The sequence below is a fragment of the Hemicordylus capensis genome, chromosome 13 (genome assembly GCF_027244095.1).
Source record: "Hemicordylus capensis ecotype Gifberg chromosome 13, rHemCap1.1.pri, whole genome shotgun sequence".
Taxonomy (NCBI): Eukaryota; Metazoa; Chordata; class Lepidosauria; order Squamata; family Cordylidae; genus Hemicordylus; species Hemicordylus capensis.
The window spans coordinates 17165565-17183355 of NC_069669.1; the positions used below are offsets into that span (position 1 = coordinate 17165565).

The 17791-nt window shown below is 48.6% G+C and overlaps 1 protein-coding gene across 9 annotated transcripts in view; it reads left to right on the forward strand.

Moving 5' to 3' along the window:
- The window catches only part of SDK1 (sidekick cell adhesion molecule 1), a 733784-nt gene that overhangs the window by 623186 nt on the left and 92807 nt on the right, over window positions 1–17791 (forward strand). For all 9 annotated transcript variants that reach the window (XM_053276314.1, XM_053276315.1, XM_053276313.1 and 6 more), the window contains 3 exons: window positions 35–236; window positions 9514–9617; window positions 13918–13988. In XM_053276314.1, coding sequence (XP_053132289.1) covers window positions 35–236; window positions 9514–9617; window positions 13918–13988 — 377 coding nt within the window. The remainder of the gene's footprint in view (window positions 1–34; window positions 237–9513; window positions 9618–13917; window positions 13989–17791) is intronic.

Consider the following 17791-nt stretch of genomic DNA (forward strand, 5'->3'; position numbering starts at 1 on the left):
GTGTAATCAAAAGAAATGTGATGCTTCATTTCAGAACGGCCGGCACCACCCCGGGAACTGAGAGTCCCCCAGTCTGAAGTGACGTCCCGGAGTTTGCAGCTGCGCTGGGTTCCCGGAAGCGACGGGTCTTCTCCCATACGCTACTTCACAGTGCAAATGAAGGAGCTGCCGGATGGCGACTGGCAAACCTATTCTTCTTCCATCAGCCATGAAGCGACCTCTTGTATCATCGACAGGTACCTCACAGGGACTGATGGCAAGGAATTGCAGAAAGCACACTGTGAGACAGCAGCGTATTTGAATAACAGAGAGAGGCAGGGGCGGAGCCACCATTGTGCAAACGGGTTCAAAGAACCCGGGCCACCAATGAAAAAGGCCGCTGAAGCCCACGGGGGATGGGGGGGCATGGCTTGGGCTCCAGAAGAGCCTCGAGCGAACTCTCTCCCACCCATGTCCGGGCTCCAGAAAGCCCCAAGCAAGCTCTCCCCTGTCCATTTCAGGCAGCGCTTACTGCCTGACAGCCTTTATTTCTCTTTCTCTCCCTTGCTGGAGGGAGAGAAAGGGAAATAAAGGCTGTCAGGCAGCAAATGCTGCCTGAAATGGACGGGGGGAGAGCTCTCTTGGGGTTTTCCAGAGCCCGGGCCACTGGGGCGGGGCTGGACACAGGCTGCCATCCGGCTGGCTCCGCACCTGACTGTGCATGTGGAGCACCGGGATCGAGCCCAATCGCTGTGCTGCCCCTGCACTGAACCCAAGTCTTTAACTCGGCTTTTAGCTGCGGCGATCACCTGGGTAATTGCTACAGGGTTAAACATTCCCGCCACCCCGGCCCGCTGCCATATTCAGCAGCAAGCCAGGAGTAGGAAGGAACTTCCATGCATGTAGCATGGCACACCCTGGGATGCGGGAGGGGGAAAGCCCTCCCGGCTCCTGTGGTCACCATGCCATTGCTTACGTGGACGTGCGGCGTTGCGGAGGGGAGGGTGACCGCTACTTGTCTGCCAGGTTCCTGCATTCCCCCCACAACATGCTCAGTAGCGGCCACGAGATTGTGCGAAAGACCTCAGCAACTCTTCAACAATTATAGGGAAGAGAACAAATGCATTGCTACAAGTTTTCTTAGGGATCTACACACGTAAACATCAATTCTGAGGGAGAATGCGTAGACTGAAATTCTCTCTCAATTTACTCAAGAACCGCTCTGATAAATCTAATGGGATGATACAAGAATCAGTAAGTTGTGAATTGTTGCCCAAGGAACTTGAATCTCTTTCAAAGTTATCTAATAATGTAAAAGGATGTTGACTGAAATGTAAAACAATTACATAAGGTTCTAATCCTGATGGAAATTTTGTAGTGCTGGGCCCCCATCCCAACTCCACTTTCAATTCCTCTACTATACCACTACAAATTCCTGTCCACCCTCAGACAGCAGATGATTGAGAGTCCACGGATATCCTGTTGAGGTTGTTGGGCATGATTTTATGCCATCTTGGACATGGGTGCCTCCTTCTTGGATTTGCTTACGTGTATCCTATGGCTGTGTTACATGTATGACAAATCAAGATTTGCATTTGGTGGTGTGCCTGAATAGAAAGTGGGGACCAGAGCAGGCAGCTCTGGGTTCAGTCTTGGCTCAACCACCAGATTTTACTTGGGTGGCTTTGGATAAATCACTCTCAGCCTAATGTGCCTTACAGAGTTGTTGTGAAGATCGATTGGGCTGACCTGCACGTAAACTGCCCTATGATGCTCTTTGTAGGTAGAGAAGGATGCACCTAGCACTGAGAAGTAAGATGGCAGGGCCCTTCCTACTTGTTTCAGTAGGGCCATTTTGGAGATCATCCGCAGTAAGTGGTGTGTTTGTGTGTATGTGTGTGGTGTTGCTGAGGCTAGAACCAAGAACCCACCGCTCTATGAGAGCCAGCATGGTGTAGTGGTTAGAGTGCTGGACTAGGACCGGGGAGTCCTGAGTTCAAATCCCCATTCAGCCATGAAACTAGCTGGGTGACTCTGGGCCAGTCACTTCTCTCTCAGCCTAACCTACTTCACAGGGTTGTTGTGAAAGAGAAACTCAAGTATGTCGTACACCGCTCTGGGCTCCTTGAAGGAAGAGCGGGATATAAATGTAATAATAATAATAAGAAGAAGAAGAAGAAGAAGAAGAAGAAGAAGAACCGAGCAGAAAAATGGAAAAAGAAGCCTCTGCATAGTCAATATTTGCACAGTATAAGTGGAAAATCAGACATCACCAAGAACTGGCAATGGCTTAAGAATGGCAACTTGAAGAAAGAAACAGAGGGTTTAATACTGGCTGCACAAGAACAGGCACTAAGAACAAATGCAATAAGAGCCAAAGTCGAAAAATCAACCACAAACAGCAAGTGCCACCTTTGTAAAGATGCAGATGAAACCGTGGACCACCTAATCAGCTGTTGTAAAAAGATTGCACAGACTGACTACAAACAAAGGCACGACAAAGTAGCAGGGATGATACACTTGAACATCTGCAAAAAATGCAAGCTACCTGTAGCCAAAGATTGGTAGGACCATAAAACTGAAAAAGTTGAAGAAAATGAAGATGTAAAAATATTATGGGACTTCCAACTACAAACAGACAAACATCTGCCACACAATACACCAGATATAACTGTAGTCGAGAAGAAAGAAAAACAAGTCAAAATAATTGACATAGCAATACCAGGGGATAGTAGAATAGAAGAAAAAGAAATAGAAAAAATCACCAAATACAAAGATCTACAAATTGAAATTGAAAGGCTGTGGCAGAAAAAGACCCAAATAATCCCAGTGGTAATTGGCGCCCTGGGTGCAGTTCCAAAAGACCTTGAAGAGCACCTCAACACCATAGGGGCCACAGAAATCACCATCAGCCAATTACAAAAAGCAGCTTTACTGGGAACAGCCTATATTCTGCAACGATATCTATAACAACAGCAACAACATTGACAATAAAATTCTGGCATCCCAGGTCCTTGGGAAGGACTCGATGTCTGGATAAAACAAACCAGTCAATAACACCTGTCTGACTGTGTAAAATAATAATAATAATAATAATAATAATAATAATAATGATGATGATGATGATGATGATGATGATGATGATGATGTGCACAGTTGCCCCATGTGATAAGCCATCATGGTACCACTTGGAGCATTTATCTGGGCAGTAGGAACATAGGAAGCTGCCTTATACTGAGTCAACCATTGGTCCATCTAGCTCACTACTGTCTACACAGACTGCCAGCGGCTTCTCCAAGGTTGCAGGCAGGAGTCTCTCTCAGGCCTCTCTTGGAGATGCTGCCAGGGAAGGAATTTGGAACCTTCTGCTCTTCCCAGAGTGGCTCCATCCCATATGTAGTCTCCCATTCATATGCAACCAGGGCAAACCCTGCTTAGCTTAGGGCACAAGTCATGCTTGCTACCACAAGGCCAGGCACTGAAGTGTCTCTGCTCACCTAGGCTGTCCATTGACCCACTTCACAAGGACGGGCTATAAGGGCTTCCTGTTGATGCTGCAACTTTCCATTGGCAATTGTGGTCTTTACAGGGTCTGCCTCCTAGTTTGTTCTCTCCATGCACTAAACCTTCGGCTTGGCCTCCTCTCTCTTCCCCCTTGACTTGACTCTTGGCTCTTGCTGGACAGTTGCCTATGCTGTCTTGGCCTACGTGTGTGGGTTTTGCACATATTGATCAAGCCCAAAATATCCATGATAATCTCTGGCTTGATCTCCCAGTTCGCCCGATTGCTCTCAGCCTCTGCCCCCAACTTGCCTACACTTATGGCCGAGAACGTGGCCTGCTGCCATCCAGAAACCACCCTAGAAGGATGCCGTAGGGAGTGGAGGCGGGAGCTAAGCGGTGAAGCTCATGGTCCCACCTACCTTGGGTCCAAAGATCATGTCATGCTGCTGAGTGGTGGAGGAGCCTGGTACCCAATATGGCACCCAGTGATTGAAGGGAACACTCCACTCAGTGGCTCTGTGTCCCACCAAAGGTGTCGGGGATTGACACCCTGGACGTCTGGCAGAACTCTGCTGACACTGGAATAAGGCAATATTCTGATGAATCAGTAGAAGAATTCCTTGCCAAGTCCATCCTATTCCTCGGTGAGGGTGTCTCCGTTGTGGCCTTCCTCCATGAAGCTGTCCCTGACTCCTCTGGGTAGTGGAGAGAGGAGAGCTGGCCTTGTGGGAGTGAGCAGACATTTGCTAAGCAGGGTCTGCCTTGGTTGGCAGATGAATGGGAGACTGCATGTGAGCACTGTAAGATATTCCCCTTTGGGGACAAAGCCATAGCTCAGCAGAAGAGCATCTGATTGCATGCATGTGGAAGGACCCAGGTTGACTCCTTGACATCACCAGGTGGGGATGGGAAAGACCCCCTGAACTTCAAACCCTGGAGATCCCCTGCCAGTCAGTGTAGACAATCCTAAATTAGATGGACCAATGGTCTGAGTCAGCATAAGGCAGCTTCTTATGCTGAAGGGGAGTCAAAGGTGCTTGCCCTTTATCTCAGTAGGTCTTGTGGGAAACCCCTTTGTCAGGAGGAGGGGTAAGGTTGGATCCTCAATGTTTTGACATAGACAACTGGCCAGTTTCTGTTTCTTTTCCTTTCTTTTCCTGGCTTAGTCTTCTAGCTCTGCAGTGCTCAGGAAAATTCAAGCCTCTGCAAAGTCCCTGGCTGGAATCCCTTCCCCTCCATGCACTGAGATTCTGTCTCTGTGAGTTCCTTATCGTGTTTTCAGATGAAATGAGGGCAATTTTATCTGTATTGCCATGCTGAGGAATGAAGCGATAACATCGCACGATTTAAACTGTGTTATCCAGCCTTCATTAGATTGTGCTGGAATTAAAATTCTCACGGCAGCTGTCGCTGAAGCCACCCTGTACCTATGAGGAGGCTTCCTGGCTGCTGTTCATTTGCCCCCCCCCCCCGACCTACCAAAGGAAACGAGGCTGCTTTTTGGAGGCTGCCGGCAGACGAGGAAAGGAGATGGAGAGTGGGATGTCGATTTGGGGCACTCGCTGAAAAACCTGCTGCAATTTTGGAAATTGGCAAAAGGGGGGAATTGCTCCTCCTGGTGGTGCTGACCACTAGTATCATGGGCAACAGGGTGTGAGGAGGAAGTTCGGATCTTATGTGGCCCAGAAGAAAGCCTCTGCTAAATACACCCACCCCTCCTCAAAAATTACCATAGAGAGGTGCCTTCTGACAGATGCCCAGGATGCTCTGTAGTCTAACTAGCAGCGGCGGCAGCATTTGGAAGATCAACTTTAAATCCAAACCCATAGTAAATATTTACCAGAGAAACATGAGCCTCTTGAGCCATTTGTCCAGTGACTTCTCTTTTACTCTTGAAGTAACTGAGAATAGGCTGCCCAATGGAGCATTCTTGAAAGATTCCACTTGACTTCGGTTAAAGAAGCTTGTTCATTTCTAGCCTACCAGTTTCTACAATGTGACCTCATGGCAGCTTAGAATAATATATTAAAGCCACAATACAAATACAATAAAATGACGCCAATGCAGGAATGAAATCAATCACAGGAGGCACAGCCATAGAAACCAGTTAAGCAAGATGGCGCCATGCCCTCCCCAACAGATGTATTGATTACCTTCCTTACCAGGGACCAGTCTTCTCCAGGCAGCTTTTATTAGCCAAGGCAGGGCCAGTATTTGAGCATATATCTGGATGAACCCAGTGACTCAAGAATCCTCTCCACACCGACATAGGAAACTTCCATATACTGTGTCATACCTTTGGTCCATCTAACTCAGTATTGTCTACACCAGGGATTCTCAACATTGGGTCCCCAGATGTTATTGGACTTCAACTCCCATAATCCCCCACCCCAGTGGCCTTTGGTTGGGGATTATGGGAGTTGAAGTCCAATCACATCTGGGGACCCAACATTGAGAATCCCTGGTCTACACAGACTGGCAGCAGGTTCTCCAAGGTTGCAGACAGGAGTCTCTCCCGGCCCTATCTTGGAGATGCCATGGGGGGAACTTGGAACCTAGATGCTCTTCCCAGAGTGGCTCTGTCCCTTACGGGAATACAGTGCTCACACTTCTAGTCTCCCATTCATAGGCAACCAGGGTGGATCCTGATTAGCAAAGGGGACAATTCATGTTTGCTACCACCAGACCAGCTCTCCTCCCTTGGATTGAGTGGCAAAAAAGAATCCATAACAACAGGAGAAGCAGATCCCAGTCCACCTCATTTGTTGCTGCTAATGTCGATCTCAAGTTTGACCAGATGTGAGTGATCAAAGTTGATCAAATAACATCCTGTTGCCGAATGCTTAGGATTGGTTCACCCACACAAGTAAAGTAAAGGTAAAGTTGTGCCATCACATCAGCGTTGACTCCTGGTGACCACAGAGCCATGTGGTTTTTCTTTGGTAGAATACAGGAGGGGTTGACCATTGCCATCTCCCGTGCAATATGAGATGATGCCTTTCAGCACCTTCCTGTATCGCTGTTGCCCTATATAGATGTCTGGGAAACATACTAGTGAGGATTCGAACCAGCAACCTCTTGCTCCCTAGACAAGTTACTTCTCTACTGCTCCATTAGGTGGCTGCTCCATTTTCTCTGCCCAGTCCCTCCCAAACATTCCTGAGCGCATGGACCATGTGGGGAAGTGTGACTCCAAAGCACATCATGTGGGAACCAGATAGCCCTGAATCTCTGGAATCAGCACATCATAACTCCCTAATATCTAATACCAAGAACTGCGAATTCTCCCTTTCCTAAGGAGCGTTTTTCCTGTGGGGATCGCTCACAGCAATTTAACACACTGCCCATCAGGCCGGGCTTTATCCCAAGGTGCTTAATCATCTGTCCCCAGCAGTTTTATCTGTATTGCTAGTTAGCCCGACAGGACCAAGGCCTGCGCTGGCTTTAACCGATTAATTAGCTAAGCCTATTATGCGGGAATCTGAACTCCTGCAGACCTTGTTAGCGACTCAAAAGGGAGCTATCCACTGGTGATGCTGGAAGCTCCGCTGAAGTCACCTCAGCTGGAAGTCGGTCTTTGCATATCTTAAAGTCATTGAGTACACAGAAAACCTGCAGGGAATTTCCTGTCACTGTCTGTGTTAAATAAGCAGAGTAACAGTATTAGTTGGAAATGCAACAGGGATGAAAAATAGTTCTCCTGCAGCGCTGTCTAGTAGATTAGCCAAGAGACGTGTGGCCGGAAAGCCGGTGCCAGCTGTCCCACAGGCACTCTGGTTGCCCTTGGATAAATCTGCTGATGTCTCCCAGGTATCTGGCAGCGGTGGCGGATAATATTTGATCTCCACAAAGAGCGTTGCACAGATTCACCAAGAAATGTATGGCTAGACTTTGATAAGACTGGAACGCTATGTTTGGTTTTAATGTCCACCTCTTTGTACCTAGCCAGAAATTGCATACGATCTTTCCAGGAGGTTATTGGTAAATCCGGAATGTTTCTACCTTGCAAACCTCTCCACCTTACCACCTCAAAGACTCACTTGAAGAGTTTTCGAGAAACATTGAAGGAATGCTTTCAAAATTCTTCTTTGTGCCCTCTATGCGCTTCGCACTGGTTTTGTGCGTGTCGCGTGCCATGAATCGGAACCTTCCAGTGCTTGACCTCATAGATTCTGGCACAATCTCTGCCCCACTGATGTCCCTAGTTGTGCATAGCCCACCCAGTCTCCACAGACTGTCTTCAACTGCCTTGGGATTTTTCAATGAAAGGTGTTATAAAAATTTAACAATAAAGAAAGAAATAAAATGCCGTCTCGTGTGCCTTGGAGGGGCCTTCTCTTCGCTTCTTTCTCCTGGGTCACTCCTCTGCTTTACCTCGAAAGGGAAGAGAAGAGAAGAGAAGAGATCCATATTGCTTTCTCCCCAGGGTTTTGATGTTCTGAATTTTTAAAAATGGAATTTTGTACGTAACGTACAATTTTCCACCGCTTTTTCATTCCATTTGTTTGTTTTCCCCACCCTCCAGGAAAAAAAGCCCTTTGATAAAATCCAATCCCCCCTTGCATTGATAAAATTCCTCCCGCCTCCAAAAAAGAAAAGAAAAGAAAAAAGCCATCTTAATGTGAAACTCTTTGTACTTCAGGTCTGTTGACCTGAACCAAATAAAAGAAAGAAAGATGCTGTTTGTGTGGTGGTTGACCACGAGTGCCTGTGTGTACCAGGCATGCACAAAGCAATGCACAAAAAGAAACTAGATGTAATTATGCAGACAGCTTTTTTTCCAAGTGTTTTGGGAATGAGCATAAGTTTCTTTTTAAAAGAATTTTAAAGTTTCTTTTTAAAAGAAATAAGTTTCTTTTTAAAAGAATTTGGGAATGAGCATAAGTTTCTTTTTAAAAACAAAAACCATAAGCCAAGTAGGTTCATTCAGTTCACTTTTCATGTCTTGGAAACATTCTGTTCTCCAGTTCTGTTCATGTCTTGGAAAACTGATGCCAGAGAGCTCCAAATGAACCCATATCCATCTGCTTCTTGGTTCGCCCAGAACACCCTGTTTCAGTAGAGAGAGTAGAGAGACTCTGGTGAGGTCACCTGTAGCATGTTCAAGTGGTGGGCTTTTTTATAACTGTATTTAAAGTTTAAAAGAGTTCCTTTTGTTGGCCACCTACTGGCCAGCCGCATTTCTCTCTCACACACACAATGCCCTAGATGTTTATGGCATCCCTGCACATTCTGGGGAAGAGGCCCCCCCTGTTTTGAGGTGGCTCTGTTTCACTCCAGAATATCCCATAACCTTGCAAGGCAGGGGGGCAGGCAGCTGCTGGGAAGTGGCCCCCAAAGGATCACATACAGAGTCAGGCTCGTCGTTTCTGCTTCCCGAATCCTCAGGGCTCTGACTTTGGTTCATGAGCTGAACTTGGCATAATGATATCCATACTTTGGTTAATCAGGTTTGGGCTCTTTCCAGGGGCAGCCAAGTGGGGCACTTTTAGAATGGAAGTTTTTGGGACCCAAAGAGTACAATCCTGCTACCTGAGATCCATAACTGGAGATCCCGAGGACTCGACCTGGGACCTTCTATGTGAAAAGCATCTGACCCACCACTATGCTTAAAGCATGCTCTCTGTTTTCTTACTCATGGACACATTTGGGTGACAGACACAGAGATGTCAGAAAAAGTCTGGGTGACCAGACACTTTGTTTTTTATTCACTCGTAGTGCTGTAGATGACCTCACAAACCCTAGGTATGATTTTCCTGATTGATAATTCAGGCATGTATCTGAGTACTGAATGAAGCATTTTTGAGACGGAGAATGAGAGAGAGAGCATGTGCTTTGGAGGATATCCTAAATCTTTGCACTCTTGCTGGGTTAAACATGGCTTCAGCCAAAAGGAAGAGATCTCTAGTACTATGAGCTGGGCTTCGCATTTCCTGTTGGGCTGGTGGTTTGCAGCAAGATCAGCATGAGGCAGCTTGTGAGAAGACAGAGAGTTTTTACCCTTCTTCTCTTCGCTCTTCCATTTAACAGGCTGAATCCGTTTACCTCCTACAAGCTGCGCCTGAAAGCAACCAATGATATTGGAGACAGCGACTTTGGTGCTGAGACAGAAGCGGTCACGACACTGCAGGACGGTGAGGACAGAACCACTAGCCAAGACAGGATGGAAGCCAACAGTAGTGGCCAGTGTGGGTGCCGCAAGGCATCTCTAAGCAGGGGGGTAGCCACTATTGGGCAACAAGGTTCAAAGAACCCGGCCACCGCCCCTCAGGGGCCACGCCTCATGGCCCCGACACAACCCCCGTGTCTGATCTCAGATGGGGGTGTGTGGTTTAGCTTCCATTGGGGGCTCAACCCCCAATTGAGGGCTCAACCCCCTAAACCCCCATTGGGGGCTCCCAAATGGGGCTGCGTGGCCCCATTCCAGAGTTAAATGGCCAGTGCTGTGTTTGCAGCGCGGCCAGGAGCGGCCAGGCAGCGAGAGCCACTTCTGGCCGCACTAGGAACGCAGCGCTGGCCTCAATCTCACTCCCAAATGGGCCCGCGCGGCCTTGTTCGGGAGCTAGACCACACCCCCATGTCTGACACCAGGTGTGGAGGAGTGGCCTCCTGTCCGCATCAGATGTGGGGGCGTGGCGCGGGGAGCCACCACCCCCTTGCCAGACACGGGCCGCCGCTGGCCTCCCTCCACTAGTACCTCTAAGCATAAATGAGTAGGTGCTCAACTCTGCTCCGGCCACACCTGCAAGCTGACCTGAGCAGCAGCGCACCACCCAGCACTCCCTGCGGGGGGGGATCGGCTCCGCGGAAGCTTGGTGGGTGGCAGAGCGAATCCCCTGCCCCAGGGAGTGCTGGGTGGCCTGCTGCTGCTGCTGCTGCTTGGAGCAGGTTGCAGGTGCGGAGGTCAGAGCGGAGGTCAGCCCCTACTCATTTATGCTCAGAGGTGCCTCTCGCTGCCCCTCCAGCGGCACCCGCACTGGCTTCTACTGCAAACCCACCGTTGCTGTGTCTATTTCTCCGCATTTCTGGGAACACATTTCTCAGTCTCATCCTCCCCAGTGTTGCATCTTGGGACCAGAGGACCACGAAAATGCACCCACTACCCCCCACTGTGTGTGGAGTGTTGATCTAATTGCTTACACCATTTAGCCTCCCTAATAGTCAACTATCCCGCCGTCTCTTCACATAATGAATCTTGCTGTCGAGAGCCTCCAAACAGAATTAAGCCCGGTTTGATTGTCTTCCAGGTTCTCTGCTGACTAACCATTATCTTTCCTGAAATTGAATAATTTACCAAGGAACATTAAAAATGAATGCAGAATTGAGCGTATGTTTGGAGAACCTCTTTCAATTGTTTTCACTCCAAATCTACTTCTAGGCTGCAGTAGTGCTAAATGGTTGAACTTTACGAGAGAGAGAGAGAGAGAGAGAGAGAGAGAGAGAGAGAGAGAGAGAGAGAGAGAGAGAGAGAGAGGAGGGGGTGCATGTCCAGCAAGTATAAACATTTTACCCTGCTAGCTAGTATGGAAAAAAAGCAATTTGCATTTGCAAAGTCGATTTTGTGTCACAGATGAGAGCCTGGTGCTTTTGCTCCAGGCAGGAGGAGGCAATCCCGTTCACTGTAACTGCTCTCGTGTGCTCACTCAACTCTTGTGCACGCATGGATGTCCTTAATCGGTGTACGGTGGGGGTGTGAGAACTGCCATGTCCAAGTATGGAAGGAAGAAGGCTAGACATCACAGAATTAGCAAGCTAGAAGAGGCACGATAGGCTGCAAGCTGGCAGTCTGGTACATTGGTCAAAAGATGACCTGGGCGCTTTCCAGATTAAACCCTACAACGGGGCCATGACGTATCTGCTAAGTGTGCTTCCGTACTTGCTGTGTTCTGACACTGCAGTCCCTACACTGTCAGCAGGGCACTGTTCGCATTTCGGATGCCTTGTTTCGGATTCAATCGCTGCGATATAGTGCTATAACATTGCATGTGCGGCACCAAAAAAATAGCTTTATTTTCTGAGTGTGGAGTGTTTGCAAAGACTGCTCCCCCTGCTGGTAGCTTTGCGCAACAACCTTTATTTATGTTTTGAATGCAGTCTGCCCAGACTGAAGCATTTTACTGCTGTTGAGCGGGTAAGCTGGAAAGTGCCCTGGTAGTTCAGAGAGCATAGAAGCAGGCACCCTAGGCGCTTGCTGAGAACTGGGCATGCTGTGAAAAGACAGGCCAGAGTGAGATTATTTACAAGGTTAGATGAAACCCCATTGTTTCCATTATGTCATCTGACAATTGCTGGTCTTGTGGTAGCAAGCATAAATGGTCTCCTTTGCTAAGCAGGGTCCTCCCTGGTTTGCAATTGAATGGGCAACTTCATGTGTGAGCAAGGTGCTCCCCTCAGGGGATGGGGCTGCTCTGGGAAGAGCACTTGCCTGCAGGAGGTTCCCAGTTCCCTCCCTGGCAGCATCTCTAAGATGGGGCTGAGAGAGACTCCTGCCTCTAACCTTGGAGAAGCCGCTGCCAGTCTGTGTAGACTGAGCTAGATGGACCAGTGGTCTGACCCGGTAGAAGGCAACTTCCCTAAATTCTTCTTTGAGACTATTCACACATGCGTGCAAATCCGGGCTAAGGGGGCCCAGCCCGGTTTCGCACCTGATCCCAGCGACACCTCGGCGGCAAACCCATCTATGAAGCCTCCCTAGAAAATGAGGTTAGGAGAGCAAGCGCTCTCCTAACCCCATTTCCTTGATCGTGAGTCAGCCACGGCTGGCAGACTCGGGGAAAAGAGGGGAGATTCCCATAATGCACTGGTTGGCGCTCCAGAGGGTGTGGCGACACGTCGCAGCGCTTCCTGGCACCACGACCCGGACCCTCGGAGCCACGGGCAGGAGCTGGTGCTCGTCTGAACGGGCGATCCGCCCACCCAAGCAAGGAGGACTGCTTCCTGGATGCATTTTGCGGCTTCCTCTCCTCGCCCCTTTCAAGTCCACACTTTCAAATCGAGCGAGTGGGCTCTTTGTTTGCTTGGGGGAGGCAGAGAGGATTCCAGGGGAAAGGCAGGTGCTGTGCTTCACCCTTTTCGCCCTTTTCAGGATGTTCAGTAGTCCCACATAGGTGGGGGGTGGATGGGTTTGCCCTTCCCTAAGTAGCACAAGCTCGGTGTGTTGCTCCTCCATGTGTGTGCAGAGCCTCTGGATTGGGTCTAAAACGTGCAGAATGTTGTTGCTCACAGAGAGCAGCTCTGCCCTTGCTTTTGTGCAGCAAAGCAATTTGTGCAGCATCTTGGGGTTCTCATCTGTGAGGCCGACTTGAGGTCAGCTCTGCTTTAAAATCTACATGGGCTGCAGTGTGCATTCAGTGCCTTTTCTGAATCCTTTCCCTCATTAACAGCATTCACAAACGAGGGAAAGTGTGTGAGTGCTTCAAAAGCCCTTTTCCGTGGCATGCATGGGGACTCTTTTATCCAGACGCAAACCGGCCAAACTTCCACTGAGAAATTCAGCAGATGTTGATTCCGACATGAAAAAATTGGTTTTATGCAAATCCGTCCTCGCTAAGTTTGTTGTAAAGAACCCGAGACTCTCTCTCTCTCTTTCCCCAAGATAAGGAGCCTCATTGTTACTCGGGTGTTAACACAGCCAACTCAGCAAAGTAAAACTAGTTCCTTGCACCCAAGGAGGCTCTGGACCCCAGTTCCAATCCTTGCCCCATGCTGCTTGGCAAACTGTATCAGAGTGGACTTTCAAGAGAAGTTTGTTGGATGGCTGTGGAGCGAAGGCCTGCCACTGAAGGCGGGGGGGGGGGAATTATCCTGGCCAAAAAAATCCTGGCCCTTGGGTGTGCTGAAAGTTGCTCTTTGAATCCCAGTCTTATCTTTAAGGTGCCACAAATCCTCTCGTTTGTTTATTTATTTATTTATTTGCTGCGGCAAAGCAAACACAGCTGATGTTCTGGAACACATTCCCATGCATTTTAATCTGTTTAAAACACACACACACACACACACACACTTTGAGCCGAGGAGAACCCAGAACACCCCCCCCGCCCCCTGGCCTCCATACAACAGAAGTGATTAACTGTAAAAGCTTCTCACCTCCTCAGCAAACTCCGAGGATTTATTTTGCGGAGCAAACCCAGAGCTGCCAGTGGAGCATTTTAGTGTGGAGAGCTGGGAGCTCCTGATAAGCGGCTACGGCTTTGTCCCGGCTCCATTCTGTGCATTTGCTGCACAGGTAGGATCTAGCACTGGAAGCAGGCTTAGGTGGCTGGGCCTCTCAGCAGGCTGGGGTGGCGGGGGGGGGGGCGGCATCCGCGGGCTGCTTTCCATTGGACGGTGCAGCCATGCCTTAGCGGTGCCACCTGGGAGCCAGGGGCTTTCAAGGACGGGAGGAATTTTTTCTTCTTGTTTCTCATCTCGTTGTTTTGTGTGTGTTCTTTTTAGTGCCAGGAGAACCGCCCAGTTCCGTCTTGGTGACCCCACACACGACATCCTCTGTCCTTGTGCAGTGGCAGGTCAGTAGAATCCAAAAGCCACCCGAGAGGCCTCGTGGCCTGGGAGAGGTCAGAAGACTAGACCTCTCTGTCTCCAGCCCCCCACCCCCACCCAGTCCGTCTCTTCGTTTTATTTCATTTTGTCCGCTTTGAGAGCTTTTTGTTGAAAAACAGCATATGGATATTTGTAGGAATCATCTAGAGATGGCATCCTACTTGCCGGCCATTGGGGATAAAGTTGCCGGTCGCTATTCTCTTGTGCACCCAAAGGAAGCTTTGAGACCTAGATGGACACAGGCCATGGCTGGGAGAGGGGATAAGGATTGGCAGTAAGGATTGGCTGGTTCTACCTGCCATCCATGAACACATTCTCTAGGTTAAGACCTGTTGTCACATTGTCAGAATCAGGACTGGAAAGGAGTGGTTAATATTATTAAGAACATCTATGTATTGCTTTTCAAAAGAAAAGGCTCTCAGAGCAGTTTATATTGCAGTTTTAGGAAAATGCTTCCCCGTCCCAAAGGGCTCAGGGTCATTTTTTAAAAAAGCCACAAGGTTGACACCTGTAATAGCCACTGGAGGGATGCTGTGCTGGGGTTTGGGTAGGGCCAGTTGCTCTCCCCCTGCTAAAATACAACAGAATCGCCACTTTAAAAGGTGCCTCTTTGCCCAGTTAGCAGTAGAGTTGCCATGCCCCCTGGAATTTCTGGTTTCACCCAAATTTTAAGCATCTCACCCAATTGCTTAGCCCACTCAGATTCACCTGGATTTTACCCTTCTTCTTCTTCTTCTTCTTCTTCTTCTTCTTCTTCTTCTTCTTCTTCTTCTTCTCACCCAATTGCTTAGCCCACTCAGATTCACCTGGATTTCACTCTTCTTCTTCTTCTTCTTCTTCTTCTTCTTCTTCTTCTTCTTCTTCATTATTTAAAGCTAAGCTCTAGCCCTTGTAGAAGCGGAGTTATGGAGCAAAACGTGCAGTCACAATTCTCCTCAGAAATTATTTTCAAGCCAATTTACAGAATAGGCAAATCAGGCACCCGGATTTGGAGAGCCAGAATCTGGCAACCCTCGTGAGCAGGGAATAATTCTCGGTCCAAGCAGGACAGAAGATGCTGCCTATGCAAAGCCAGGCAGAGGTCACCATCTGAGGCAGCACTTAGGGAGAGGAAGCAGTGGCTTCAGCCTTACCCAAAAGATCAGTTGTGACGAGGAAGGAATAAGTTCTGGGCTGGGGCTTTATGAGGCCGGTTGACAGGGTTTGGCCCTTGGGGTCAGCCTGCAAAATGTTCACCAAGGCTGGTCCTGCAGCCTAGCTCAGGAACGGGCAAACCTGACCCTCCGGATGACGTTGAACTACAACTCCCAACATCCGCAGCCACAATCAACTGAGTTGTAGTTTGCCCAGCTCTGACCTAAATGGTGCACTCAGAAGCAACAGAGCTCAGTCTGCAAAGACTGGAAATGGGAACTGGGGGAGAAGGTAAGGCATCCACGCCACCCTTCTGGAAGCCCTGGCTCAAGCTCTTTTGCCCCCGTCCCCTCCTTGGTGCCCGGCCCACCTGTCCTGAGATGTCACCGTGCAGTCGGGTCTCTTTGCGGGATCAAGCCGTTTACCTTGATGTAAGCTAGGCGCTGCTGTAACATACATATTGAATCTCTTTCTTACTGTGGAAGAAGACCTTGTTCACACAGCAGTCATGATCTCAGTTACAACATGCCGAACGAGTGTGAGATGTGTTGACTGTTCCCCCGCACCTACCCGCTCGCCCACCCCCGAGGAGCCATGCCTGGGTTTCAATCAGCGACCCACCTCCCAGTCAATCATGCCACCGAACAAACGGAAATGTGAACGGAGGACAAATAAGTGGTGCGTGTAGGAGGAAAGGTTGATCCCGTTGATAGATTGGGGGGAATAATGAATGTGAAATAAGTGCTAGTTTAGATAATTGGGTGCTTTTTATTTCCCGCAAATGTAATGGGATAGTTGCACCCGAGCCACGTTGAGGGAATTGAAGGCAATTACATGTCATTATGCGCTTATGTTATTTGGGTGCTCTGCAATTTAGCCCCACTGTAGTTTTCAAATAAAAAATGTAAAATAATCTCAGGCTCGAGCTAAATGCAGTGAGAATGCACGCAAAGCAAAAGATGCTACAGGTTGCCCTGTGCCAGGCAACGCTTTCTGCTTTGCCGGGGATCTCGCGAAGCGAAATTTGGTGCTGATGCTTTAAGCTTCTCAGCTCATTGTTTTAAAGCTGCCATGGAATGAACTGAGACTTTTGTATTGAAATCAGCAGTGCCGTAGTTCAAGGCTGATTTCCCAGTTCCTTCTGGTATTAAAGCTAATTTTGAGACTCCGTTCTGTTGTATCTCCTCCCCCGATCTGAGCTTTTCTCCAAATTTCAGAGTGTAAACAAATTGTTGTTATTGCTTCTCAAGACCTTGCTGGCCTGCCACTCTTCATCATCTGTACCTGCCTCGGAAGATCCTCTGGGCCCCTCTTAGAGACAGACAGAAAATCCTAAGTAATCCGTTACATCAAAAGCTGAGTTTTGTCTATGGAGGACAGATAAGAACAGTAGGCCCTGACCTTTCTGCAGAGTCCCTTTTCCAAGGAAGAAGCATGATTATAAAGTCAGAGAGGAAAGGCCATCCTGGGCCATTTATCTCTTAAGTCTCTTTGTGCCAGGTATCTTAATAGCTTCTGATTCCAATATAAGATCTGGGCTCCAGAGAGAATCCCACTTGCTGTCTCTTGAACAGGGAGATGATGGAAATCAGGAGGCTTTTGTGAAGTAGAGGGAGAAGGATTGGGAGGGCGGGGTGTTTTGTGCTGTGGAACCCTCTTTATCAGTACTGTGTTTATCTAACACCACTAGTTAATTGCATTTGCTGTATGCCCCCCACCCATGTAGCTTCTGATCAAGACAGCCCTCTGTAAACAACCTTCATTCTTCTTCATATTTCTAATTAACCAAATGTTTTGGATGTTCCCCCAGGCTGTATAGAAACTTGGGCTCAGGCAGATGAGCTTGCACCATACCAGATAGGTTGCTTGCAAGATAGCCTTAAGATTGTCCCCAGTGTAGAATTAGGGAAACCAAGATGATGTTTTGAAAAGAAAAGCCCCTGTGGACCATTTCTCCCCAGGGAGTTATGAAGAGTTGCGAGGATCCCACATGAGGTTGCATTCTTTTATTCCAGAAATAAATAAATAAAGGATGGGAGCTCATGCTGAACACGGCTAACAAATGTATTAAATGAATAAGTTATGTCTGCTTTTGACAATCTCCTCTGTTCCTCACTGAAGTGTGAATGCCCCTGTTGATGCAGGAAATGGGCATGTAATTAATACGAGTCCTTTGGGCCATGTCAATTTCTATTCTGGAGTCAAGTTTAAAATGTCAGTAGCATAGAAGAGATTGTCCCAGTTCTGCCCTGGCCTAGATGATGACGATCTGGCTTAAAAAGGCAGGGGGGCCTATTGACCCAGTCGCTTCCGGCTGAGTAAACAGTGCAGGAAGCATGCGGGGTTCTTGGACAGGGAGATGGAGTTGCTGTAGTCTATAAGGATGATTTCTCTCTGACCAGGTGCTCCTGGTCCCAGGCACCGTCCGTTCTGAGGGTGTGTGCCTGGTGCTGCTGCTGACCAGGACAGATAAGGGATCCACTCAGTAGGGATGTGCACATTCTGGTTTGGCGGTATGCACATTGGGCACTTCCAATTCAGTGCAGACTGGGGCAGCAAGGAGCCCTGAGCCACCGGTTTGGGTGCCAGTGCCAGCAGGAGAGGTTAGGGATGTGCACGGAGCCAGGCGGGGGTG